The following is a 23,979-nucleotide window of genomic DNA, read 5'->3' as shown; positions in this document are numbered from 1 at the left end:
ATAATTTAATTTATACCTTAAATTTAAAGGAGGGTGGAGCGGCGGCGCTCCTCTATTTTAGCCCTAAAAAGAGCTAGCTCCCGCTCCTCATTTTAGGTGTTTTTGGAAAAATGTAGCGGCGCTACAGGAGCGCCGCTCCTTAACAACTCTGGGCATAATAAACGAAAAATAACAATTCATTATAAGTGATTGTATTATTATATCGCGAGGTAACTTAGATGGGGATGTTCATATTTTTAAAGAATAATATCAAAACAATTTTACGAGAATGGACTAAAAGAGCACTTAAATATATTTTTAACGTCGATATCAGTTATTCGTAAAGAAAGTAATTCAATATCTTCGAAAACGAATACTTTTTGAAAGTTCCTGATACAAATAAAACTGTTAAACCAAATTTAAAATTTTATTTTTGACTACTAAAGTACTGGTGGCTTTATAATTTTAATTTTAGCTAATGTTATTTCCCAATGGGGTGTCCTGAACCATTAGCCCAATTTAAAATGCTAAGGTAAATTTCTTCATTCATTAATACTTTTAATTTAAAAATCATGATTAGTAGCTTTCTGATGTTGGTATATCCCAAATCAAGCATTTTTAGAACTCACTCTCATGCCTCTTTCTATTTGAGGGTACTTTTTTAAATTATATTATGAAAAATACGTTTTAGTGAATATAATTTTCTGAGGATAAATTAATTGTTTATAACGAATATTACACAAAATAAATAAGCAACCCAAATAATTTATAAAAATGTTTATATGGTGTGATTTGACAAACTTAAGGAAGGATAAAATTATATCTAAATTAGTTTATTATTTAATTATATGGTTGTTTTTGTAATCCACAATCCTTAAAGTATATAAACATTACTATACTTTCACCGATACCTTTCTTATCTTTTAAACCCGAAAGCCAAGTGGAAGTGTCAATGGAACGTGCTTGATTTTATACCTTAACACTAGTGTTGTTAACGGCTCGTTTTGAGCCGATTATTAAAAACGGCTAACTCAATATTTCATTCAGAAAAATATTGCGCAAGCCTGAAGATTTTGCTCATAGAAGGAACAAAAGTTTAGACATATATTCTCGAAATCTCGAGGCCTAGGCAATATTTTCCTGGCTAAAATATTGAGTTAGCCTTTTTGAAAAATCTCAAAACGAGCCGATTAACAACACTACTTAACACCAATCTTTTATCTATCTTGGTAAAATTTTACGCTACATCTAACCCGTTTAATAAAATTATGTTATATGAAATAATAGAGTAAAAAATAGAATGGTGGTGAGCAGTTTCGATCAAAAAAGGAAAAGGTTTTATCATACAAGGAAAATTATCCTTATTTTTTATATATTTAAAAAAAATGATAATCCTAAATGTCATTCTTCTTTGAATTTTGATTATTTTTTTTCGAGATTTTTGGGATCTTTTTAAATTATTGTCATTTTAATTTAATCAATTAATGTCATATTTTCTTAATTTTTTCCTTACCGTTTTTTATTATTCTTTTTTTTGTCTTTAAAATAATTTCCTTATTTTCCCTGTAATCTATCATATTTTTTGTTATTTTTAATTACATCCGATAATAACCCAACTCAAGGAATCTGCAACTGATGGGAATTTTTTAATTGGGGAAATAAGTTAAACAAATATATGGTTAAAGATTAGAGAGATATGGGTTAGCGTTAATTAAGGATTTGCGAGATATGGGCTAGGTGGGGTTAAGATATATTAAAAATGGTTTGTTATCAAACTTTAATCATCTTTATTAATAACTTGCCAAATCTAATAGGTTAGTGTTGTTAAACGGCTCAATTTTTAAAAACGGCTTACACTATATTTTAGCTTAAAATATTACGCAAGCCTGGAAATTTGCTTATAGATAGTAAAATGGGTTGATCATCTATTAACGAATCTTGAAGTTTGCTTATTTTTTTAGAAATATTGGATTGGCCGTTTTTAAAAATCGAGCTTTTAGCATCACTATAACAGATCATGATTAATAATTCATCAATTCTACTTCATTATTAGAATTTGGAATTCTGACATAATCTTCCCATTGAAAAACACATATCTTATTAGATTCAGATATGAGCTATTAGATGGTTAAAAGGAAATTCGGGAAGAAGAATGGTTGGAATAGAGAATTGAGAAAAGATGGCTGAGAAAATAAAAATATTTTTTTTAAAAAAAATGATATTTTAGGAATAAGTTTAATGACAATAGAATTTTTATTTAATATACAAATAAAAACAATTTTCATTTTTTTGCTTAAAAATTTTCCTTTTTGATTAAACCTTTGGGACTTTTCTTTTCTTGGACACTTTCCATTTTTGATTAACCATTTTCCTTTTTTATCGGACTTTATACATTTTTTATCAGAGATATTATCCTTTTTTAATTGCCGGCGGTTACTCCCCACCCCAAACACACCATATAGCTCCGTTCACCCCTATAAGTATTATATAAATTATTAACGAGAATTTCTTTAATATAGTTAAATTAATGTATACAAGTATATATTGTGTAAAACGTAATTTATAAAAAATAACCATTCATTTTAGATACACCGATCTTATTAAAAAGTATGTTCCTAATCATGACCAACTAGATTTTCGCGCTATCGTTCTCGCTCTCAAAAATATCGTTCTTCCAGATTTCGATGATTCTTTACCCATCGCGTCGAATCTTACACGACGGGATATTATAAACTTGAAAATATTTCATCAGAAATGTAATATATTATAATAATTTTTAAAATTTCAAAAAAGCAAATATACTAAAATATGTTTGCTTTATCTAACCATGTATATAAATTACCCAGTATTCACATTTAGCGCGAATTCGTGGCGAAGTCTCTGCGAATTCGCGGTGAATGCAGGGTTGAGCCTTCAGTATGATTTATTTGCCTTTATTTCCAGCAAATAACTATATAGTCGAATCCATCGAAGGTGACATTAATGGAACAACGGTTGAATCAGTCACGCTTACAAGGATGCCTAACCGCTTTCTACCACATATCCCTACCCACAATAACAATAATACATCTTCGTTATATAAATCTGATGTCATAGATAGATCTAAGAAAATATTATACCAAGTCGACTACAAGACAACTTTAAAAGCTCGAAAAGAGCTAGTACTTTATTTGAATCGATTGATTAAAGATAAAGAGCCGCAGAGTGAATATATAGATCGTGAAAAGGAAAGAAAAAAAATTAACAAAGTTAGAAAGATAAAAGTTCATAGAGATGTTGATTGGGATACCTTGACTAAAGAGATCAATAAAAAATTGGGATCTAACTTCACTATCACTGAAATGATAAGAAAGTATACAATTTTTTTTAGCAATGATAAAAATATTTCTAAAAATTGATAGAGTTAAATGTTTTTGCAAGATTTAAAATTTAATTAAATATTGTAATTTTAGTTAAATTTTATAATTATTAATAAAGAAAATTTTATTTATATATGAGTTTTTAAAATGTAACAATTTCTAGTGCCTCATCTTGGATCGATAGATTCAGCATGGATCAATTTATGAACTTGGATATTGCCATGCAATGATCTAGCAGATCCTATGTTTGGATTAAACATTGATTAATATCTCTTTGATTGCTTAATACGTTATTTATTATAAAAATTTTATGACCCCTCTCTCTAAAAATATAGGTATAGAAATCTTAGACCATATGTACCCGAATATAAAGAAATTGGATTTGTAAAAACGATTATAAAATTGAAGGAAAGATACATTCCTATCGTGACGAAAAGCATAAAACTCAAGGAACGTTCTCTCGGTTCCTCAAGAGCCACTGATATTGGAAATGGACCTCCTGATATTTTAAAAGGTTTATTTTTCATTTATTAAAGTTATAATATATGTTGCAGTATAGGCTAGTATTGTATATGGTATTTTTGGTATATTGTTATATTATGGAAATTCCAGACTAAAATAATGGATTTATTTAAATTAAGTTGGTGTAAGGTATGATAAAATATATAACGCGAAAGTGGCAAAGTTGGAAATTGATCTACTTCTCGATTAGATAAAAAGCTTTTATATATAAATTTATCTAAGTTGTATTTATATTAATCATGTAAATATATTAAATAATTTAACATGAAAACAAAAGTAAATATCATCCCTTCAATGGCAAAAAATGAAATTAGGTGGAAAATTAGGCACTAATGAATTTAGAGCAAAGTTACCTGTGGATCCCGATAAATTCTTTTAGCCGATACGATATATCACGATTTTAATTTCTAGAACTCAGGTTGAGAGGGAATAGAAAAGAAAAAACTTAACAGAATTATAGAATGGGAACTAGTTATTCCAGAATATTCTAAAACTACAACCAGGGTTGGGAAAATTTTCAAAAAATTGTATTCCAATATAAATACAAATACGTTAAAAAAAATATATATAAATATTAAATATCTATAAAATATTTTCAAAAAAAGTATATAAATACAAATACTCTGATGAAAACTTTTTGCACAAATAAATTTTATAAAAAATATTTTTTCAAGTCGATTTTTTTGGTATCTCGCTATCAATTTTTTTGACTAATGTATTTATTATTATCCATTTTCTAAAATTATCGAATATCTGCTGTAATAGGTAATCATATATAATATATTTATTATTGCAGCAGCATATCACATAAATTATATAATAATTGCAAATATAATTAATACCCTGTTTTACAGAGCACATGATAAATTTCTGGAGAATGAAGCTCCATTTATGAATTTGGTTTTATTTTTGTAGGTATTACATTTAGCTTTCATTATATTATTAATTTTTGATGATATTTTGAAAAAAATCCATAGTAATTGTCAAATTCCATTTAAAAGATATTGAAGTTATCACATAATCTCCACAAAATTATCTTATAAACATAATAGCCCTAACCCTGCATTCACAGTTAGCACGAATTCGCTGTTAAGTATACAAAATATGCTGTATTTTTATATACTTGGCCCTAAGTTTAAATTCTGGGTAATATAGACACTCCTTTTCTTCAATTATTAAATCCTTATCATCTTTAAAAAAAAACTTGGTTTTCACTTTCGGTAATACTTCTTAGAAATACAATTTTAAAATGGAAGATGTTAATTTTTCGCTAAGTTTGGCCACAACTATTTAATATAATAATTAAATTTGGATTTACATTTTATAATAAAAAATAAAAAGTATATTGTATTCGTCGCGAAATCGTAATAAATACAAAATACATTTTATTTATTAGTATATATTATACAAATACTAAATTTTTAAAATTATCATATAAATACAAATATAAAAAGTATTCGTATTTAGTATTTTAAATAAAATATTCACGTTACTGTCCGCTACAAATCCCCCTCCTTTAACATAATTTTGTATTTTATATCGTTTTTATAGTATATATATATGTATAGTCTTTAATTGTTAAGTATATTTGAATAAATAAAGTTAATAGGAAAAAAAAATTTATAAAAGAAAATGCAAAATTTATTTTATTTTTTTAAATTTTTTTTATAAACTTCATTTTATTTGATAAAATTTTATTGGACAATTTTGTTACACACATAAAACCACAATCAATGACATGTAGCAGTAACTAGACTCATTATTTATTCATTTAACTGTGTATCATCAACACGAATCACATGGTGACACGCTGATTCGGCTTTCCATATAAATAATTATTAAAATTTTATAAATAAACCAGAATAGAGTTGCCACTAGCTGATTTTTATTCAATTACAAAATGCATTTTAATAGAATGAATTGTCAAGTCTAGGTGTATTATTATGTCTTTGACAAAACACAAATTACAAATATAAATATATAATATTTGATAAAAATTAATAAATATATTTTTTGTTCAGGGCGGAAAAGCAGCACATAAATATTGTTTCGGATCCTTACTCTAACTCAAAATTGTAAATAAGCAAATTTCAATTTCACACGCGAATAAAATAATTTAAAGCATTGCTTAAAGAACTTTATAATAGTATTTACATTGGAGACCTGAAGAGACAAATTTTTTACGACCCGACTGGTAAGAAGAAAAGTATTTTTCCGACTTCCAAACATGAAATTGTAGAAATCAAAAGAAATAATCTAAAATTGTTAAATAATATACGAACCTTGATTTAACGGTATCACTGATTAAATTCAAAATTATGATAAAAATCAAACCATATCCGACCCACTTAATATTAATTTCCCGACTTGAACGGTAATCAAAAATAATTTACAGTTGAAAATAAATTAATTACACTTAATATAAAAAGATGCATTACAATTGAAATGAATGAATATTAAAAAAACATAAATAACTTCCATGTTTTAAAAAAATATAATACGACTACACATTTTAATTGACCAAATCAAAGCTGAATATTATTACTTACCCCCCCCCCCCCCCCACAATAAATAAATTGACGTTATAATACAAAAAAACTACAATTTTATAATTAGTCTAGGGGTTGTGCTTTTACCAATTCATCTAGGCAGAAAGTATTTGATCTTCTTATTTACTTACTTGTTTTACTTATGCTATTCTATCGACTAGTGGTTTTTTTACTTTAAAGACATACCCCGAATATGGGTATAATAGGGTATGAAAATTTAACGCCCTCCAAATTTTTACCAGCTTTCCGATGAACTGTGTCTTAGGATTTATGAACTTATCTATCTCTGACTGAATCAAAAATTTGCATAAAAACAACATAAATGTGAAAATATTATAAAAGTCAAATGGGAAACCCATTATTAGTAAGCTAGACAACCAAAGCAAATTTGCATACCGTCACAACACTGACACAGTCGCGTAGACAGAAATTCGCTATGAGGAGGGGGATAATTAAAAAAAATTTAGAATTATTCTAGGAGTTATTTAAGAATATCTTAAGTTTCAGAAATTTATTAAGGCTAGTGTGTGTGACTATAAAATATTGGCAATTTCAGATACATAAATTCAAATATTAATTAGTGATAAAATATTTAATTTATATAATCATATAAATCACTATAAAATAAATATCTTAAAAACAACTTGTAATGGATATATAAATTAGACCTGTGCCTCTCAATTGACGGTGTCGTTCTTTTTAAATTTTATTAATGGCGTTGGCCGGCGGCCACGGCGAGCTATTTAAATATTTCTAAAATGAATTTATAATTCAATGTATTACATTTTTTATAATTCTTAAGCGCTCGTATTTTTAACTCATTGTTAATATAGTTTAATTCATTTCTTTAATTATTTATTGTCTCACTCCTATTTAAATGTATGTATTCTCTCTTTCTCAGAAAAAGGGTAAGGAATAGCATTTTTACTCAGATCAGAATTACATTTAAAATTCCATTGATTTTTATTAAAACAAATTAATATATAAGTTTGGAATGCAAGCAAAATATAAAGTAAGATATATAATAATTAGAAATCAGATTTAGTAAAATTATAATTGCCATGAATTAATAGCATTTTATCAAGAATTATGGAACATAAAGAAGTTCTTTTTGCACTGAGCATTAATCCAGCGATAGATAGAATTCTTTAGCTGGATGTACCGGTTGCAGGTATACAAAGAACCTTCCTAACTAAATTAGGAAGTCTAGGAAGTTCAGTCGCCTTTTCCCAAAATCTTAATGCATCTTCTTCTGATATACTATGCTTACTGAGCAAAATGACATTCATGTTCTAGACTGCTAATGTTGTTATTATCGTTGCTTGAAAGGTAATTTTTACCAGATATTTTAGCTATATATGAACTGGATGTTTGCTCATTATATTCAACTTGAATCTCACTCAAAGTTTTAAATGTCTAATTAAAAATTGCAATGATGTTGTAGAATTCGAATTTATTCTCAAACAATTTTAATATTTTCAAACTCGATCAAGTAGTGTCGCTAATATCGAATGTTTAAAATATAATTTTATTAATAAAAATGTGATATAAAATACTTGAAGTTCGGTAATTAGAAACCTATGGTCAAGCATTTTTTGCATATTTTCTTTTAGGCAGATGATATCTGAACAATCAGATTTTTATATGTGCTTCTATTTCTGCGAAATATAACTCCAAATTTATTTTTGATCCCTTTTGAGAGAAAGAAATTCCACCGAATCTATGAATGGATTTATAATGTGTAAAGTTTGTCAATTATATCCCATTCGTTATTTAAACGTATTAATAATTGCTTTCCTCTTTTAAATAGAACATTATTACAGGAATCTTGTTAACACTACTTATAATTTTTAGCATAATTATTATGCTATGCCAGCGGGTATGGCAATTTAATTTTAAAGTTTCAAAATGTTCATCAAGGTATGGATCAGAATCATCAATACTCAATATTTAGCCTGCCTCATAAATTCATTGCAGGCATATACGATGCTCAACCTCAATTTCACATTTCAAATCATTTACTCGATATTTGAGATTATTTCTCTAATTTTTTAAATCAAAATGTTAATTCTGGCAGCTTTTTTTATGCCATCAACTATAACTAAATTATAAAATCCATACCTAAGCATAAATAATGTTCATTATCCCTCAATCTGACGCTTCTTTTGACATTTGCCTCAGCATTAGTTACCATCTGTATTATTTTGTTTCTTAAATAGAATTCCTCTTCTATACTATTGATTTCAGATAATATGGTTTCACCAGTATGCTTTTGCGTCACGTTTCTAGTTGCCAGGGTAAAATATAAATTTATTTTTATTTAGATGATGAAGACTAAACGTGATATAATTTTAATCCTTGAAATGATCTGTCCATAAATCAAAAGTGATAGAACAAAATTTTCGATTTAAAACATGCACCTTTATAGATGAATAAACATATTCTAGTGCGCTCTGACTAATGATTGTCTTATCAGGCAATTCTGACGAGGAATTAATTATCTTTCTATTTTTAGAGAATTTATTTTCTAATAATCATATTATTTAAAATCCAACTTTTTGAAAATCAATTATTTATTTTTTTAAAGAATAAAATTGCATTAATTCTAAACAGCAACACAATTTAGCCCGATTAGATTTTGTATTTATTTTATATCAATACAATATAATTCATAATTTTAATATTCAAATTTAAAATATTAATTTAATATATAAATCAGAGACCTGCAGAGGTACCATTTGTACGGCCCTGCTCGGCCCAGATTAAAAAATTTTCGGCCCGGCCCGGGTTTAGAAATTTTAGGCCCGGCCCGGATATTTAAAAAAAAATTTTGGGGCCCGGCCCAGCCTGGATATTTTTTTTTAAAAAAATTTTTTTTTAGGCCCGGCTCGGAATTTTTTAAAATTATATTCGACCTGGTATAACAAAAAATTCATTATTTCATATTTTATCATATTTTTTGGCGAGTATTATCATTGCAAGTATATTAGTTAATGTTGTTAAAAGGCTCGTTTTGAGCCGATTTTTAAAAACGGCTAACTCAATATTTTCGCCAGAAAAATATTGACTAAGCCTCGAAATTTCGATACTATATGTCTAGACCTTTGCTCCTTCTATGAGCAAAATTTTCAGGCTTGCATAATATTTTTCTGGATAAAAAACTGAGTTAGCCGTTTTTAAAAATCGGCTCAAAACGAGCCGTTTAACAACACATACATATTTTATTTTTTTTTAATTCTAAACAGATATTTAGTATATTACAAATTGATACTTTAAAAAATTTGAGTAAATAATATTTTGAGAATATACTATGTATTTATAAAAAAAATAAAAATGATATTTTAATTAATAAAAAATATAACATATATTATTTAATAATGTATTTAATGGCCGGAAAACTATAATTTTATTATTTAATAGATACTACATTCATTCTTATTGTATCCAGTGGCCCCTACACTTTCTGAGCGAATGAAGCAGAATACCCCCCTGAAAAGTACCCCCCCCCCCCTTCCTCCCTCCCTCCTCGAAAAAATGATAATTATTTTATGACACCCATAAATTCCAAAAATAATTTTTATTGCATCAATTTTTAATATATAATATAAATATGCAAAAAAATATACTTTATAAATATTATTTTTAAATTAATAATTTAGATAAATTAGGGGAAGAGAAAGCGAATTTATAATTTCATCAAAATTTAATTGTTTAAATTAATTTTTTTCCATTGATAATATGGTTAAATTATTGAGAAATGAATCTTTCATGGTAAAATGAATCTTTCATGGTACTACGAAGTCTTGTTTTAATTAATTTAATTTTACTCATGACTCTTTCGGCAGTACATGAGGTTTTAGGAAGTGCAGCATATAACACACCTATTTTAAAGTTAAAAAAAATTTCTATATTTAATGATGAAAGTATATATACCTCTCCTTTTTGGAATGTAATGTTTGAAGTCTAGAACTTTCAAAATCAAAAGGTAGATTTCTCTCCTTCATAAAATCTTGCTTTGAAATAACATCCAAAAATTTAGTGTTATTATCTATTAGATTAAAAAATAATTAAGACAATAATTTATATTATACTTCTCAAATTAATCAAGCAATCTTTTGCCATTGAATTTGATTTATTGCAAACCCTGTACAAGCCAAACTTGTTATCAACAATATTTTATCCAAAACACAAAGTGATAAGATAAAATCAAATTTTTCTATTCTAAAAACTGCCATAATGGAAGTGGCAGAATCTTCAGAATCCTTTAAATTTGTTAAAGCTGCCCTCAATTCATCTAGTATTCCTAGAACATTTCGAAGTTCTTTAATTGATTGGCATAATTGAACAATGATTAAATTTAATCGATGACAATAACACCAAATAAAAGCTGCCTTTGGCGCCTCTGCTCTCATCAAGGCCTGCACACCATTGATTCTTCCACTCATGTTTGAGGCGCCATCATAACTTTGCCCCACTAGAAATTCAAGGGGTAAATTCATCGAGCCGAGTTTGGATATTATATTATGCTTAATATCGAGCCTGTGGTATTTCCCGTACAATATATGTCAATCAGTCTTTCAACAGGCTTCGGCGTCTCACTATTTTCAACATATCTTACTATCAAAGCTATTGCTTCTGATTTCGAATCAACTATGATTGAAAAGCACCCGTTAAATATAATCTCATTTTGAATTTTTTTTATAACCATATTTCTCATGGTTTCAATGAGAATATTTATGTTATTATATGATAATAGATTTGAATATAATTTCGTTTTTAATCCCTTATTTTTTTTATCCCTTTTTCTTTCTTCATTTTGTTGTATATACATTTTTAGTACAGGAATCTGCAATAAGCTTAATAAGGGCCATCATATTGTCTTCTTGTTGCCTGTTCCCCCAGAAGGCTTGGTTACGAGATATTAAATAATCTAAACATCTTATTATAATTCTTATGATAGAACGGTTAGTATCTACACATTCTTTCTGGGGTGTTAAAAATTTTAATATCTAATTTTTATTGTGAGAAAGCCTTCCATAATCGGCCATCATATGTGCCTGTGAAGATTCATGCAGAATAATATCACGATTAATATTCTGCTATTTATCTAGACCTTCACATGTCCATTTTGAATTTGTGTGTGGACCTCCAAATAAGAGACATGTTAAGCAAAAAACTTTATTCATTTTAATACTATAAGTAATCCAATTTCTAGCAATTTTGCTATTGTCAATATTAGTTTTTTCATAAAAGCTTTCATTAAAGGATCTGTTTCTATTATTAATATCTTTGGGGAATAAATAATGTGTAGGTTGAAGAGCTCCTAATTCTAGATATTTATCAATTATAAATTTGTCAATTCTTTTTCCAACAATATTGATGGGATCATTTGATTCCTAAGAAAAGAGAGGGAGGGAAGATAAGATATTTAAATTAAAATATGAATACTACTATCTATTCATATTATGCTTAAAAAAAATTAGAAAAATTTCCGTCAATATAGATTAAATTAAATATTAAGTTGGGGGGGGGGGTCTTATTATTACATTTATAAACCAGAAATAACTTGATCATGATGGATGTAACAAAACAGTAAAAGAATTAAATAATAAAGAAAATTTAAAAAAAAAGTTTTAAATTTTTTATTTTTTTTAATAAAAAGTATCCCCACTCAAATTTACTGAAGCAGTTGCTTCGGACCCCCCCCCCCCCGTTGTAGGGGCTACTGATGGTATCTACCTGTTCATATATATTTTCCGCCAAATCAATAACCTGAACCAAAATCTAAATTTGGTTTTTGTAAATTTCTACAAAGTAGTTAGCTAAAAATAATTTATTGATGCAACTAGCAGCAATGACAAACTCTGATTGATCAATTGAATTCATTAATGATATCGCTTCTGACGACACATTACTTTTTTTCATGCTCAGCCTTATTTAACTTTTATATTTCTATTTCTTCTGTTCTACAAAATGGAAGTAAAAATGAAAAATATTTAAAAAATTATAGATATATATTAATAATTAAAATATTATTAAAAATACTTATTAATTCTAACTCACTAATAATTTTGAATTAATAGAATAAATATATATAACAATAAAATAAATTATCATTTGATTTCAATCTCTTTGACTAAATATTTTTCCATTTTATTAATATTTTTGAATAATATGTTGGAAAATTGATATTCTAATATTTGTAAAATTTTGATTGGGGGGGGGGGTAAAATTTTTATTAGCTTAAAATGATATTTATGAAAACTGTCAAATTTGCGATGGGGGTGGGAATTCCCCCCCCCCCCTCATTGGTTACGCGCCTGGATAGAAGATATAATAAACTAACTTAAAATTTAAATGGTTCAATATGTGAAAATAACATAACTTATAAAAACAAGTGTCACATATATATATAATATTGTCATATCATTAATAAGACTATAAGTAAAAAATATATTAAAAAACATTATATACAGTTAAAATGACTAAAACTATAAAAAATTTAAAAATCATAATTTTTATATAATAAATTTTATTACCTTTGATATTACAGGAATTGATTGTAACTCTTTGGTAGTTTTATCAAATCTTGTATTACATCATTGACAAGTGTCACAGGAATTAATAAATTTGACTACATTATCTTTCATATTTGGCCACCAGAAGCTAAAATATAATATTAATTATGACAATAAATACATTTTACCTATCAGCCAATTTTTTATAAGTCTTGTTAATAGTGAAACTGCTTCGATATTAATATCACAGCCACTGTGAACTGTTTTAATAAGTTCATTTCTTCTATTAGCACTGGTAAAAACTTACTCAGAAATGTAAATACATTATAATAGAAGAATAAGTATTAAAATTACTCATTAAAATAGGCTAAAAAGAGTAATTTTAATACATGAGTGATTCTAGCACGTTACACCGGCCCGGCCCGGGTATATTTTTAAAATTTAAAATACGGCCCGGCCCTGGTACCCGGGCCCGGCTTAGGGCCGGGCCTGAAGGTCTCTGATATTAATATAATTAAATAGCATTTTAAAAATTCTATACGACGAGTCGTCGACATAAAAAAAATCGGCGGCGAGCCTGGTATGCCGCTCATCTCAATCAGTGACTTTTTCGGCGTGAATAAAATTTCCTGCAGGGCACAGGTCTAATATAGATTAAATTCTTAAGAATTATTGCAAATGAAAAACATATAACGTGTTTTAATAAAAGTGAAAAAATATAATTAATAAACATAAATTTATAATGAAATCCAATCTTCGTTGAGATTGAGTTTTTTTAAAAGTTTTATCACTTGATGTCAACTTTATATATATTAATAAGGGCTTACCCATTCAATCTGTTTTTAGAGGTAATGCTTCTCAGTAGTGTTGTTATTTGTGCCGATTTTAAAAAAGTTCAGCTCTATATTTTATCCAAAAAAATATTACGCAAGTCTGAAGAATTTGCTCTTAGACACAAAGGTTTGAACATCAGCAAAATCTCGAGGCTTGGGCAATATTATTTTGGCTAGAATATTGAGTTAGCCAAAAATAGGCTCAATTCGAGTCATTTAACAACACTATTTCTTAGATATGTTTTTATTCTTGTTAAAAAGAAAATGTTTATTCATTGGTAGAAGTACTAATGGGTGGAATTGCCAAAATATAATATAATAATTAGGGCTGTGCCGATCCACATATTTTTCCCTGATCTGATCCGATATTTTCTGATATTGCTTCAAAACCGATCCTATACTGATCCGATATTTATGCTGATTTTTCACCATCCCCCATTGAACCAAATGTAATTAAAAAATCAATATTTTTTATGCAAAAAATCGAATTATGCATTTAATTTAATTTTTTTATTTCTACAATTAAGACTAATTAAAAAAATATATATTTAATAATATATCCATTTTATGTTGGTATGAATTATAAAATTATAATATATTAGATTTTTTAAAATAAATATGAGAGCCTCTAGATTTCTGGCAATAAGCTTCTACGATATGACTATCTATATCCCCTGCCGTACTGAAGGCAGACTCAGATGATTTCTCAGATAACGCATTTTGCAAAATTATCTTTGTCTTTTGTAAAATATTTCCATAATTCAGATACCATATTTAAAAAGATTCTTTTATTTAAAGTATAAATAATAAAATTGACGTTATTATTTAAAAAGATCAAAAATAAATTAAATTTAATGGGTGTTGTGCATTTGCATTGTTTAAAAAAAAATTATTTAAAAAATATTATAATAATGTAAAATAAATACACATAACATAAAATAACATAAAAAAGAAAAGTAAAAAAATCGAATCGGGTTTTAGAGCTGTCAGCTCGATCCGATATTTTTGGAAAACGCTAAATATTGGTGTCGATTCGATCCGATATTTAATATCGGCACAGCCCTAATAATAAGTTTAATATATTAGAAAATAGTCTAAAATGTGTTTGAAATTAAGCAAGCTATAGAATTTTTTAGAACATTATCAACCATATTTAACCATTTATACCAAAGTTAGCATTCAGCTAGTAATGTATCATGAGGTACCTTAACATCCTTACAATATAAATCTGTCAAATATTTAATTTTTTCTCTATCAATATGAAATAGATATGGAAGGATTCTATGGTAATAATATATTTTCAGAATTGTAGGTGCTGTCTGATTGATTAAGAAACTTTCATTAATTTATGTTATAAAAGTATCCAAGAGGGTGAAAAAGTGATCTATTATAGAGTATTCTTTGACCGACTTTATATTAATATCGGAACGATGGGCTTTCTTTGCTGCGAGTCGAAGTTGACTAAATTCAGAGAGCTCTATTTTTCAAACAATGACATGTAATTTATGAAATTCGTCATCTAAATTTGTCATAATTTCCTTAAGTTTCAATATAAGACTTTCAGCTATTCTTATAGTCTCAATTAAATTTTAGTTATGCAGTTAAAAAGTTTCATGATTTGGTGGGAAATTTTATAAATAAAAAACACCAAGTAAAATTTGAAATTGATAAAATTCATAGAATAAATTAGTAGTATATTTATTTCTGCTGTGAATGTAATGAAATTGGAATATATATTCTATAAGAGGTAGATTTTTATAAAATATAAATTAATAATCATAAAACGTTAATATTTTTGAATTTTTTGGCTTTGCGGTAATTTGTTCCCTGCCATTCTCCCTTCTCTCACTGCATACCATCTGCGACTTACCATCTATTATGCACTAGCACGGCTATTTAGGTTTCCCCCAAACATTTATTTATAAAACACTTATTATTTTATACAAATCAGAAAAGTAAAAATGATTTACATTTTATATTAAAAAAATTAATTTATAATAATATGTATCTTTTTTAGACCAATTCATCTCTATCAATCCTAGAAAAAAGCAGAAGAAAAGTCTTATAAATAAAAACATTTCTAATTTACCAGACGATTGTACTATTCTTGATTCAAAAAGCAATGACGAAGAAATTACACAAATAAGGTAACATATCTTAATTTTAATCGAAGATAATTTATATTAACAAATATTTTTTTAGTTTTTAGATAAATGAATTTGATTTATATATTTTTTTGCTTGCATAATTTTCTTAACATTCTCTAAAAGCTTTTAAGACTTCATAAAACTTAGGAAAATAATTAAAAGGAAATAAAATCATATAATTTGCATATTAAGTGTCACTATTAATTGTTAATAACGAATATTGAAAAATTGAAATTTTAATTATTAACAGAAATATACACCAGAAAAACAAAAAACTAAAAACTTCAGATAATTCTGAATCTTTGAAATCAAGGAAGCGCCAGAATAAAACGGCATTGACAAACGAAGATAAACCTTTATCAAATATTAATATGTATGATACCGAAAAAAATCCGATAGAGGAGATATATCCGGAAAAATTGAAAAAAATTAAAAAGAAAAAAAATTGCTTAGCAGATCTAGAAATACCTAAGAAGATAGAAAAAAGAGAAATTAGCCAATTACAAAAGTCGTCAAATTTTTCTTCTAATGATAAATCAGCATCACCTGTCGACAAATTCAGACAACACCTGAAGGAATTGGTCCAAGAAGCATACGTCAACGAGATAAATATAGCGGCGGCTACAACGATCCAATCGATGGATTTGAATGAGCAGGAGAATAAACAATTAAGTCAGATGACTCTGAAAGAGAAAAAGCGGAAAAACAAGAAATCAAATAGGCTAGATGGGGATCATACGGACATTGGAACTATAAGGCCATCTAAAAAGAAGAAGCGTAATCAAAATGATGGGATTAATAATATTATCAATTCGGACGAAAAACATAGATCCTATGAAATTTTTAGGAAAGCAAATTTAAAAAATACTCACGAACCAATGATTAAAATGAGCGATGATACGAGCCCAGTTCCCGGTAACGAACCCATCCTTGACAGTTTTGGTAACAAAAAGTCTAAATATTTTCCAAATGATAATCACCAAAAAAAATTATCTCGTAAAATTAAATCAGAAAACGATAAGAACTCCGCAGCGCTAAGTCTTGTTACTTCAGAAGATACAGCTATCGAGATAGTCGATGCATGCCCCGTTAAGAATATTGAGACAAGCAAACCTTCTAAATATTCGAAAAAGGATCATATGCTTAAATCTGACGAACCAATGATAAAAAAGATTGATCGCTCAAGCAGAGTTCCTAGGAAAGAATCCATTCTTGATATGTCATTAGTTAAAAAGTCTAAAAATTTTCCGACTTCTAAAATAAGTGATGATAATTGCATGGCTGGCAAAAAGAATATATCAGACAACGATAAGAATTCCCAATCGCTAAGTTTTGTTCCTATCACCTTTGAAGCCATCAAGAAAATTGATGATGACGCTATAAATCGTAATAATGATCATATTAGGCATTGGAATAAGAATCGAAAATGTGAAAATACTGAAGAACATTTTAAATCTCCATTAAATACGATAGTCGAGGCAAATGATGTGAATAAAAGCAATATTAGACCTCTCGTTTTAGAAGAAAGCTCAAATCAAAATATTAGCAGGGTCAAATATCGCGTTAAAAATATTAACGAGTCTCTCAAACCTTATGAACATTCTAAAAAGGATGGCGTGCTTAAATTTATTAATAGGGTTACTCCAATAGATCTTGATAGCAATATTCAACATTGCTTACCAAGCCAAAACCCTCTACCCAATCACGACCAACAAGGAAAAATTATAATAGAAAGTGATGAGATAAATCAAAAACAAAATGCAAATTATGTCAAATCTCTCGATTTAAAGAAAAATTTAAATCGCGATCGACGCATATCAATAGACTCTCAGGCTAATTCCAAAAAATTCGTTAACGATGTTGTAATAAAGGCTTCTTTAATTATTTCCAATAAACGCAATGGCCTAAGTGCTTCCTCGAAGAAACATGAGGTGCACGATTACCATTCTTGCGGGAACAACAAATTACATGAATTATCCTTCAATTCTAAATGTAATATAACGAGCGATCGCCAAAATAATAAGGATTATAGGGATTTATCTTCGAATTCTTATTATAATCAATCGAGATCTGATCACCGTAATAATTTAAAACGTCTAGAAGGACATAGCGAAAAATTTAGGAACACCTCCAGTTTTAATAAGACACTCAAGCCTGACCAGAGCTGCCCCAGAAACATCGGCCTTAAAACTAATTATTCAGAACAACGCGATGGGTTTTATTTGGAATCAAATTCTAGCTTTAACAGTGAAACGAATAGATATGAAATTTTACAGCAATCTTTTAACATGCCACACCATTGTTCATCAAATGAAAGGTTGCGAAACAATTTGAATATTGCTGCACCTTATGCTAATAATAATATTTACGAGGATTATAATAATCGAAATAAATACCATGCGCCCTTGCCTAGTCGTCGTAATTTCGTTACTATGAACCAATGGCCAATCGAATCAGTAAATCAATATAGTGGTAATGATGTTCCTTTGCCTTCTAACATCAATCATTATAGTTATCCTTATCCCGATAATAATTTTCCTAAACCTCTAATATACAAAGGATTCCCTTTTAACAGCAATTTACAACCTGAAAGGTTTAGTTTTAATATATTATGTATATATTATTTTTAAACCTATAAAAATTATGTTTTATTATAGCAACCAAGTACCATTTATACCGAACTTTGGCGAACCGAATGGTCAAAATTACCACACAAATCATCATGATTATTTAAAATACGATAGAAATATTATAAACTAATTTTATCAACGAATATAACATGTAATATATTAAATAGAACACATTTTTGTTGAATAAAATATTCGTTTTTATTTTTAAAACCAGTGTGAAATGAAATAAGTTTATAACTACCAGGTTTTTCCGTCAAAAATGACAGAGAACTAATAAAAAAAAAGAATATGAGTTAGCTAAAATTAAATATGACAGGTGTTTATTTAATTATATTTTTAGTAATGATAGGTAGAACCATGCAAGTTTGCCCAGTCCGGCACTGGCCTAGAAATTAACAATTTTGATACGGGCTCAAGTTGAAATTAAAGCCGGGATTGGGTTATTTATAAATTAATTCTAAAAAATAAAATAGAATAATTAAAAATTTCCTGGGATTAGATCAAAACACTTAGTGATTTTTCTTTAATTATACTTGATAAAAGTGCGTTTAATTTATATTTTTCAATTGAAAATTTCAAGGCAACCTTGGGCCAAAAAAGAATTTACAGGTAATTCAGCGGATGTATCGATTATTATGAATTTATATGACGATATTGTATTTTAATAACCGTTTATATTATTTGATTCGTAATACAAATATTTTATTATAGCCTCTTGTTGAGTTGGGGTAATTTGGGCTTTAATTTTTATATTTGTTGTGAATTTTGCACCTTGTCGGACAGCATATTGTCTATGGGAATGTGTGACTCGAGTGATATATTAGAACCTCCCAGTACTGAGTTTGCAGGGATTTTAAATTTTTTTTAAAATAGAGATAAAATTTGAATATTTTATTCCTCCAAATTTTAGGATTATTCACAAAAACTTAAATACGGTAATGATAAATAATGAATTTTATGCATTTTAGATATGACAAAAGGAAAATAATGAATCCACTCTTAGAAGTCTGCAATGGGTATGTTTTAAAAATAATTATATTGGTTTATCTATTTATTTAATTTATATATATTTTTTGTAAATTTATAACTACTCATTTTGCTCGAAAGATATTTCCTTTACTATCCGCCCTCCTTTTGTTTTAAAAATATTACCCGCCCAAAATTTAAATTTTTAACCCGCCCACCCATGGAAGATTTTAAAACACACCCGTTATAAACCTCTATTTCAGATATTTAGTTTTTATTTAATATTATATAACTCCATATAAAATGGTACATTTATAGTTGTTATTTCTTCCCATAGCAAATAATTTATTATTCCAATGAAATTGAAATAAACGTTGGTTTGCCTTGTTCCGTCCAAAAATAGAATTTTAGAAAGTCTTATAAAGGAATAATAAATGGGCCTGTCCACGGTGAGTCAGATGTCCAGACAATGCCGACCCCAGCTTTTGTACCCATCGTAATTTGCCAGCCCCTGCTCTTAACAATTTCATTTGATAAAATCGATAAATTACGTATCCTATCTTGCATTATAGAGCGCTTAAATATTTTTAGAATAAGATTCAGTCTTGAAAAGTTTTCTTTACACAATGCATTAGCTGCAGTGTTCGGTATCGCATTAAGTTATAGGGTGTCAGTATTAAAATTGTAATGATTTGCAGTAAGGTTTAGTTATTGCCTAAAGAATCATTCTATTTAATATTCAAAAGTTATAAAATATCTGTAATGGATATCATTGTTTTTGAAAAATATGTGTTACAAATAAAAAGTTGTAAAATAATTTTTAACGTGCTTATGAATATAATTTTTCAGATATTATAAAAATGATATAATGAAAAATTATACACCCATATGTTCCAATTATTCGTTCATGTTGAACGTACTAAATATGTGATGAATTGAATTCAATGACAAATCAAAATGGGTTTCAACTCGGTCCACTCAGATGTTTCTAAAATTTTTACTATAGTTTGCATATATTATAACTAAGGAAAAAATAAAATTTGTCTCCAAGCAGCGGCTGAGATATGGGCCTCTAAAAGTCGAAAAAATGGGGCATTATGGGTAAAATTATCTCCCTTTAATTTTAAATATCTTTAGATATAATTGAGCTAGAGCGTCCTTATTTTTTTGTATAGCATAATGATAAGCCATTAACGTTAGTATATTGTTAAAAAAATTTAAATGATAAAACCCGAAAATGGTCATAAAATCAAATAGGCATTTTATCTCTAAAATTTTTTATATATATTTATATAGAACGAAATAATGAATTTGCAAAATTGTAATTGGCATTTTAATCATTTGTCAACTAAAATATCGCAATAAATATTTGATAAATCATAATTTTAATATATTTAAGTTAAATCTTTTAAATATCTGGTGTATTTAAATCAGGGACCTGTAGAGGTACCATAAACTTAGCCCGGTGTAGGATTATAAAATCAATGTCATCTAAAATTAATACGGTTTACAAAAGCGATGAAAACATCTCTTAAAAATCAATGCGGTATTGATTCTAGAATAACAAAATATCACAACGGTATTGAATCTACAATGATAATATCAATAAATTGAAACTACAATGGGTATTGATTTCACAATCCTACACCGGCTCAAATTTTTATTTAAAATATTTTCCACCCGGCCCATCCTTTATATTTTTAGGCCCGGTATATCCGGCTCGAATTTTTTTTTCAAAATATTTTTCGCTCCCAATTTTTATAGATAATAATGGCGATTTAAAATATTCGGCTCGGCCTGGCTATATTTAATAATTTTAATATTAACGATGAATGTGAAATCATTAAGCAATAGAAAAATAAATTTGAAACAACACATTCTCGAAATGAAAAATTCAAATATTGACGGCTTTATTATATTTTTGGACCTTAAAAACAAGAAGAATTTTCTATAACTGGATCCATGGCAAGGATAGAAAAAGATCAAAGAAAAGGGTGTTTTATCCAATCCAAATATTATAAAGGCTGGAAGTGATATTCGAGACTATTTTATAGATATTATTCAAAAATTTCAATATTCCAATTAAAAGAAGGGAATGATGCCTGACAAAAACCGAAAGAGAGAATCAATTAAAGAAGATAATTTATGCTATAATTATGGAATTATATAATAATTTTAAAGAAACTCATATTGTTATAAAAGTTAGCTTCAATAAATTTACAGATTTAAGACAAACTTAAATGATTGATTTTCTTAAAATCAAAATATATCAAAAATGTTTTTTTTCTGTCATGCAGTAATCAATACATTAATGAAATTCATAATCTATCATGAACTTGAATTTGGAATTAACAGAGCCATTTTTTTTGTAATATCACATGAATAAAATTAAATTTTATCTTTATTAAATTATAATATGATTTTGATTTTTTAATTATTTTTATAAGGAGAATTCAATTCATCAATAACTTAACCAAATTCCCCCTACCGCCCAAAAATTTATTTTTGGAAAATCCAAAATAACTATTCTTTTAAAATTAAATATAACATAAAATATTCGATAGCTTTTGATTTACATTACAATTTTTCATCAATATATCAAATATTTATCAATAATAATTGCAATAGATTAATGATTAAAATGCTATATCTTCTAAACTTCAGTTAAGTCCAACTTGAAAATTCGCTTATTTATTCATTAACCTTTATCAATATTTAAAAAAAATCGCGAGAAAGAAAATGCTGATTTGATTATATGACCATTTCCGGTTTTTGACTTAAATTTTGTTAAACAATATTTAACATTATATAATCTTAAAGGCTTGCCATTATGTTATATAAAAAATTTAAATGACGCTTCTACCTTAATTATATCCAAAGATGATTAAAATGAAAGGGAGAGAATATTACCTTAAATGTATCATTTTTTCGACCTTTAGAGGCCCGTATCCCAGCCGCTGCTTGGCTAAAATTTTAATTTTTCTCAGTTATAATTTATGAAAACTATATTAAAAAATCTGAGGGGGTCTAGGTTGAAATCGTGTTTTTTTATATGTCATGGAATTCACCATATATTTCATTAACATATTTATAAAATCATAATTTTGTAAAGAAAGATAAATTTCTGATATACATCTCATAAGATAGGCTCAATTTTTGATTTATCAATCTCAATAAACGGATATATTCTGATTCATCGCATCGAATAAAGGAAAATAATTTCATTTACCGTCATTCTTGACGGGCTATTAGCTATTATTTAATATACACATTTATCAAAATATATACGACTTATATATATCTTGTTAGATTGTTTAATTAATTGAATGATTTATTTTGTAAGTAATTCTTTTCTCACGAAGAATATAAATACTAGCTCTTTAAAATTTTAGCCTTTAAATATAATCAATTATTATGTTAATATATTTATCACTCAGTAATATTTTATAATATTATTATAAAGGAATACAATATGTTGACCCAGCAATATTTATCGTTAAGCTGGAGTCAAGCAGTCCACTCCGATCAACTATATATCATCATCCCTAAGAAAGAACTATCAAGCTGGCTTCAGAAATGATCTTTATTCTCAAACAGACGCTTTCCGAAAATACGATTTTTCATATATTATATAACAAAATTTTTAAGTCTTTATCCCATTCAAAATAGATAAAAAAAAACCAATTCGCAAAACACTAATTTTTGCAAACTATTATAAACATTGAATTTTACTGCATATTAAAAATTGGGTGTTGCTTAAAAAATTGCTATATATTGATAAATAAAGACAATTAGGGAAGTGCAAACCACAAAATGGCTTTACATCTAACTCTTATGTATATAAGTTTTTAATTAATTAATTTCCAAGTATATATACACGATATCTACAAGAACTAGTGGAGGGGTGGGGATAGGAAAGTTTGCATCCCATTTTTTTGAGGGAGGAGGGGGTCAGCATTTATAGGGGATAGGATAATTTTAATGGGGGGTTATCTATTAAATTTTTAAATAAAATAAGGCAAATGTATTGTTTTATAAATTAGTACTTCTATTATAGACGTATTTTAATAGAATGATATTGTTAATGATCGACCAAATCTATATTTTACACACAATCATAGACATTATTTTCCAAAAAAATTTCTGAAAATAATATGCTATCCCTTTAAATATAATTTACAAGGACGTAGGCATTTTATCAGTAAGCTCATATTCATGCCAAACCATATACTGTGATAATGCATTCATTATAAATGAGTAGGTTAATAATTTAATTCAAGTTCTAAAATTAGATTAACAAACTAGTTGCTGTAACATTTTCACTTGTTCTTAGAGTAGTGTCTTATTCTTTTTTATGAGTATGATTAGTATACGCGTTTGTTACTATTTAAAATTTTATAACACTATTATAAACTAAGGACCTAATCTAATACCTTCTAAAATAGTACCGTGACTATGTTAAACAAGTATGCACTT

The 23,979-nt window shown here is 27.4% G+C and overlaps 1 protein-coding gene across 1 annotated transcript in view; it reads left to right on the top strand.

Moving 5' to 3' along the window:
- The window catches only part of LOC135924339 (uncharacterized), a 29,925-nt gene extending 6,822 nt beyond the window's left edge, over window positions 1–23,103 (top strand). Inside the window, exons 9-15 of the mRNA XM_065459397.1 lie at window positions 2,566–2,735; window positions 2,923–3,331; window positions 3,674–3,852; window positions 15,778–15,907; window positions 16,158–18,500; window positions 19,506–19,553; window positions 22,967–23,103. Coding sequence (XP_065315469.1) covers window positions 2,566–2,735; window positions 2,923–3,331; window positions 3,674–3,852; window positions 15,778–15,907; window positions 16,158–18,500; window positions 19,506–19,553; window positions 22,967–22,982 — 3,295 coding nt within the window. The 3' untranslated portion in view covers window positions 22,983–23,103. The remainder of the gene's footprint in view (window positions 1–2,565; window positions 2,736–2,922; window positions 3,332–3,673; window positions 3,853–15,777; window positions 15,908–16,157; window positions 18,501–19,505; window positions 19,554–22,966) is intronic.
- Window positions 23,104–23,979: the final 876 nt, after the last annotated feature.

This window comes from Gordionus sp. m RMFG-2023, chromosome 2, assembly GCF_954871325.1.
Source record: "Gordionus sp. m RMFG-2023 chromosome 2, tfGorSpeb1-WG-v2, whole genome shotgun sequence".
NCBI lineage: Eukaryota > Metazoa > Nematomorpha > Gordioida > Chordodea > Parachordodidae > Gordionus > Gordionus sp. m RMFG-2023.
The sequence above is the reverse complement of the archived record's forward strand: the minus strand, read 5'-3'. Positions and strand labels throughout refer to the sequence as shown.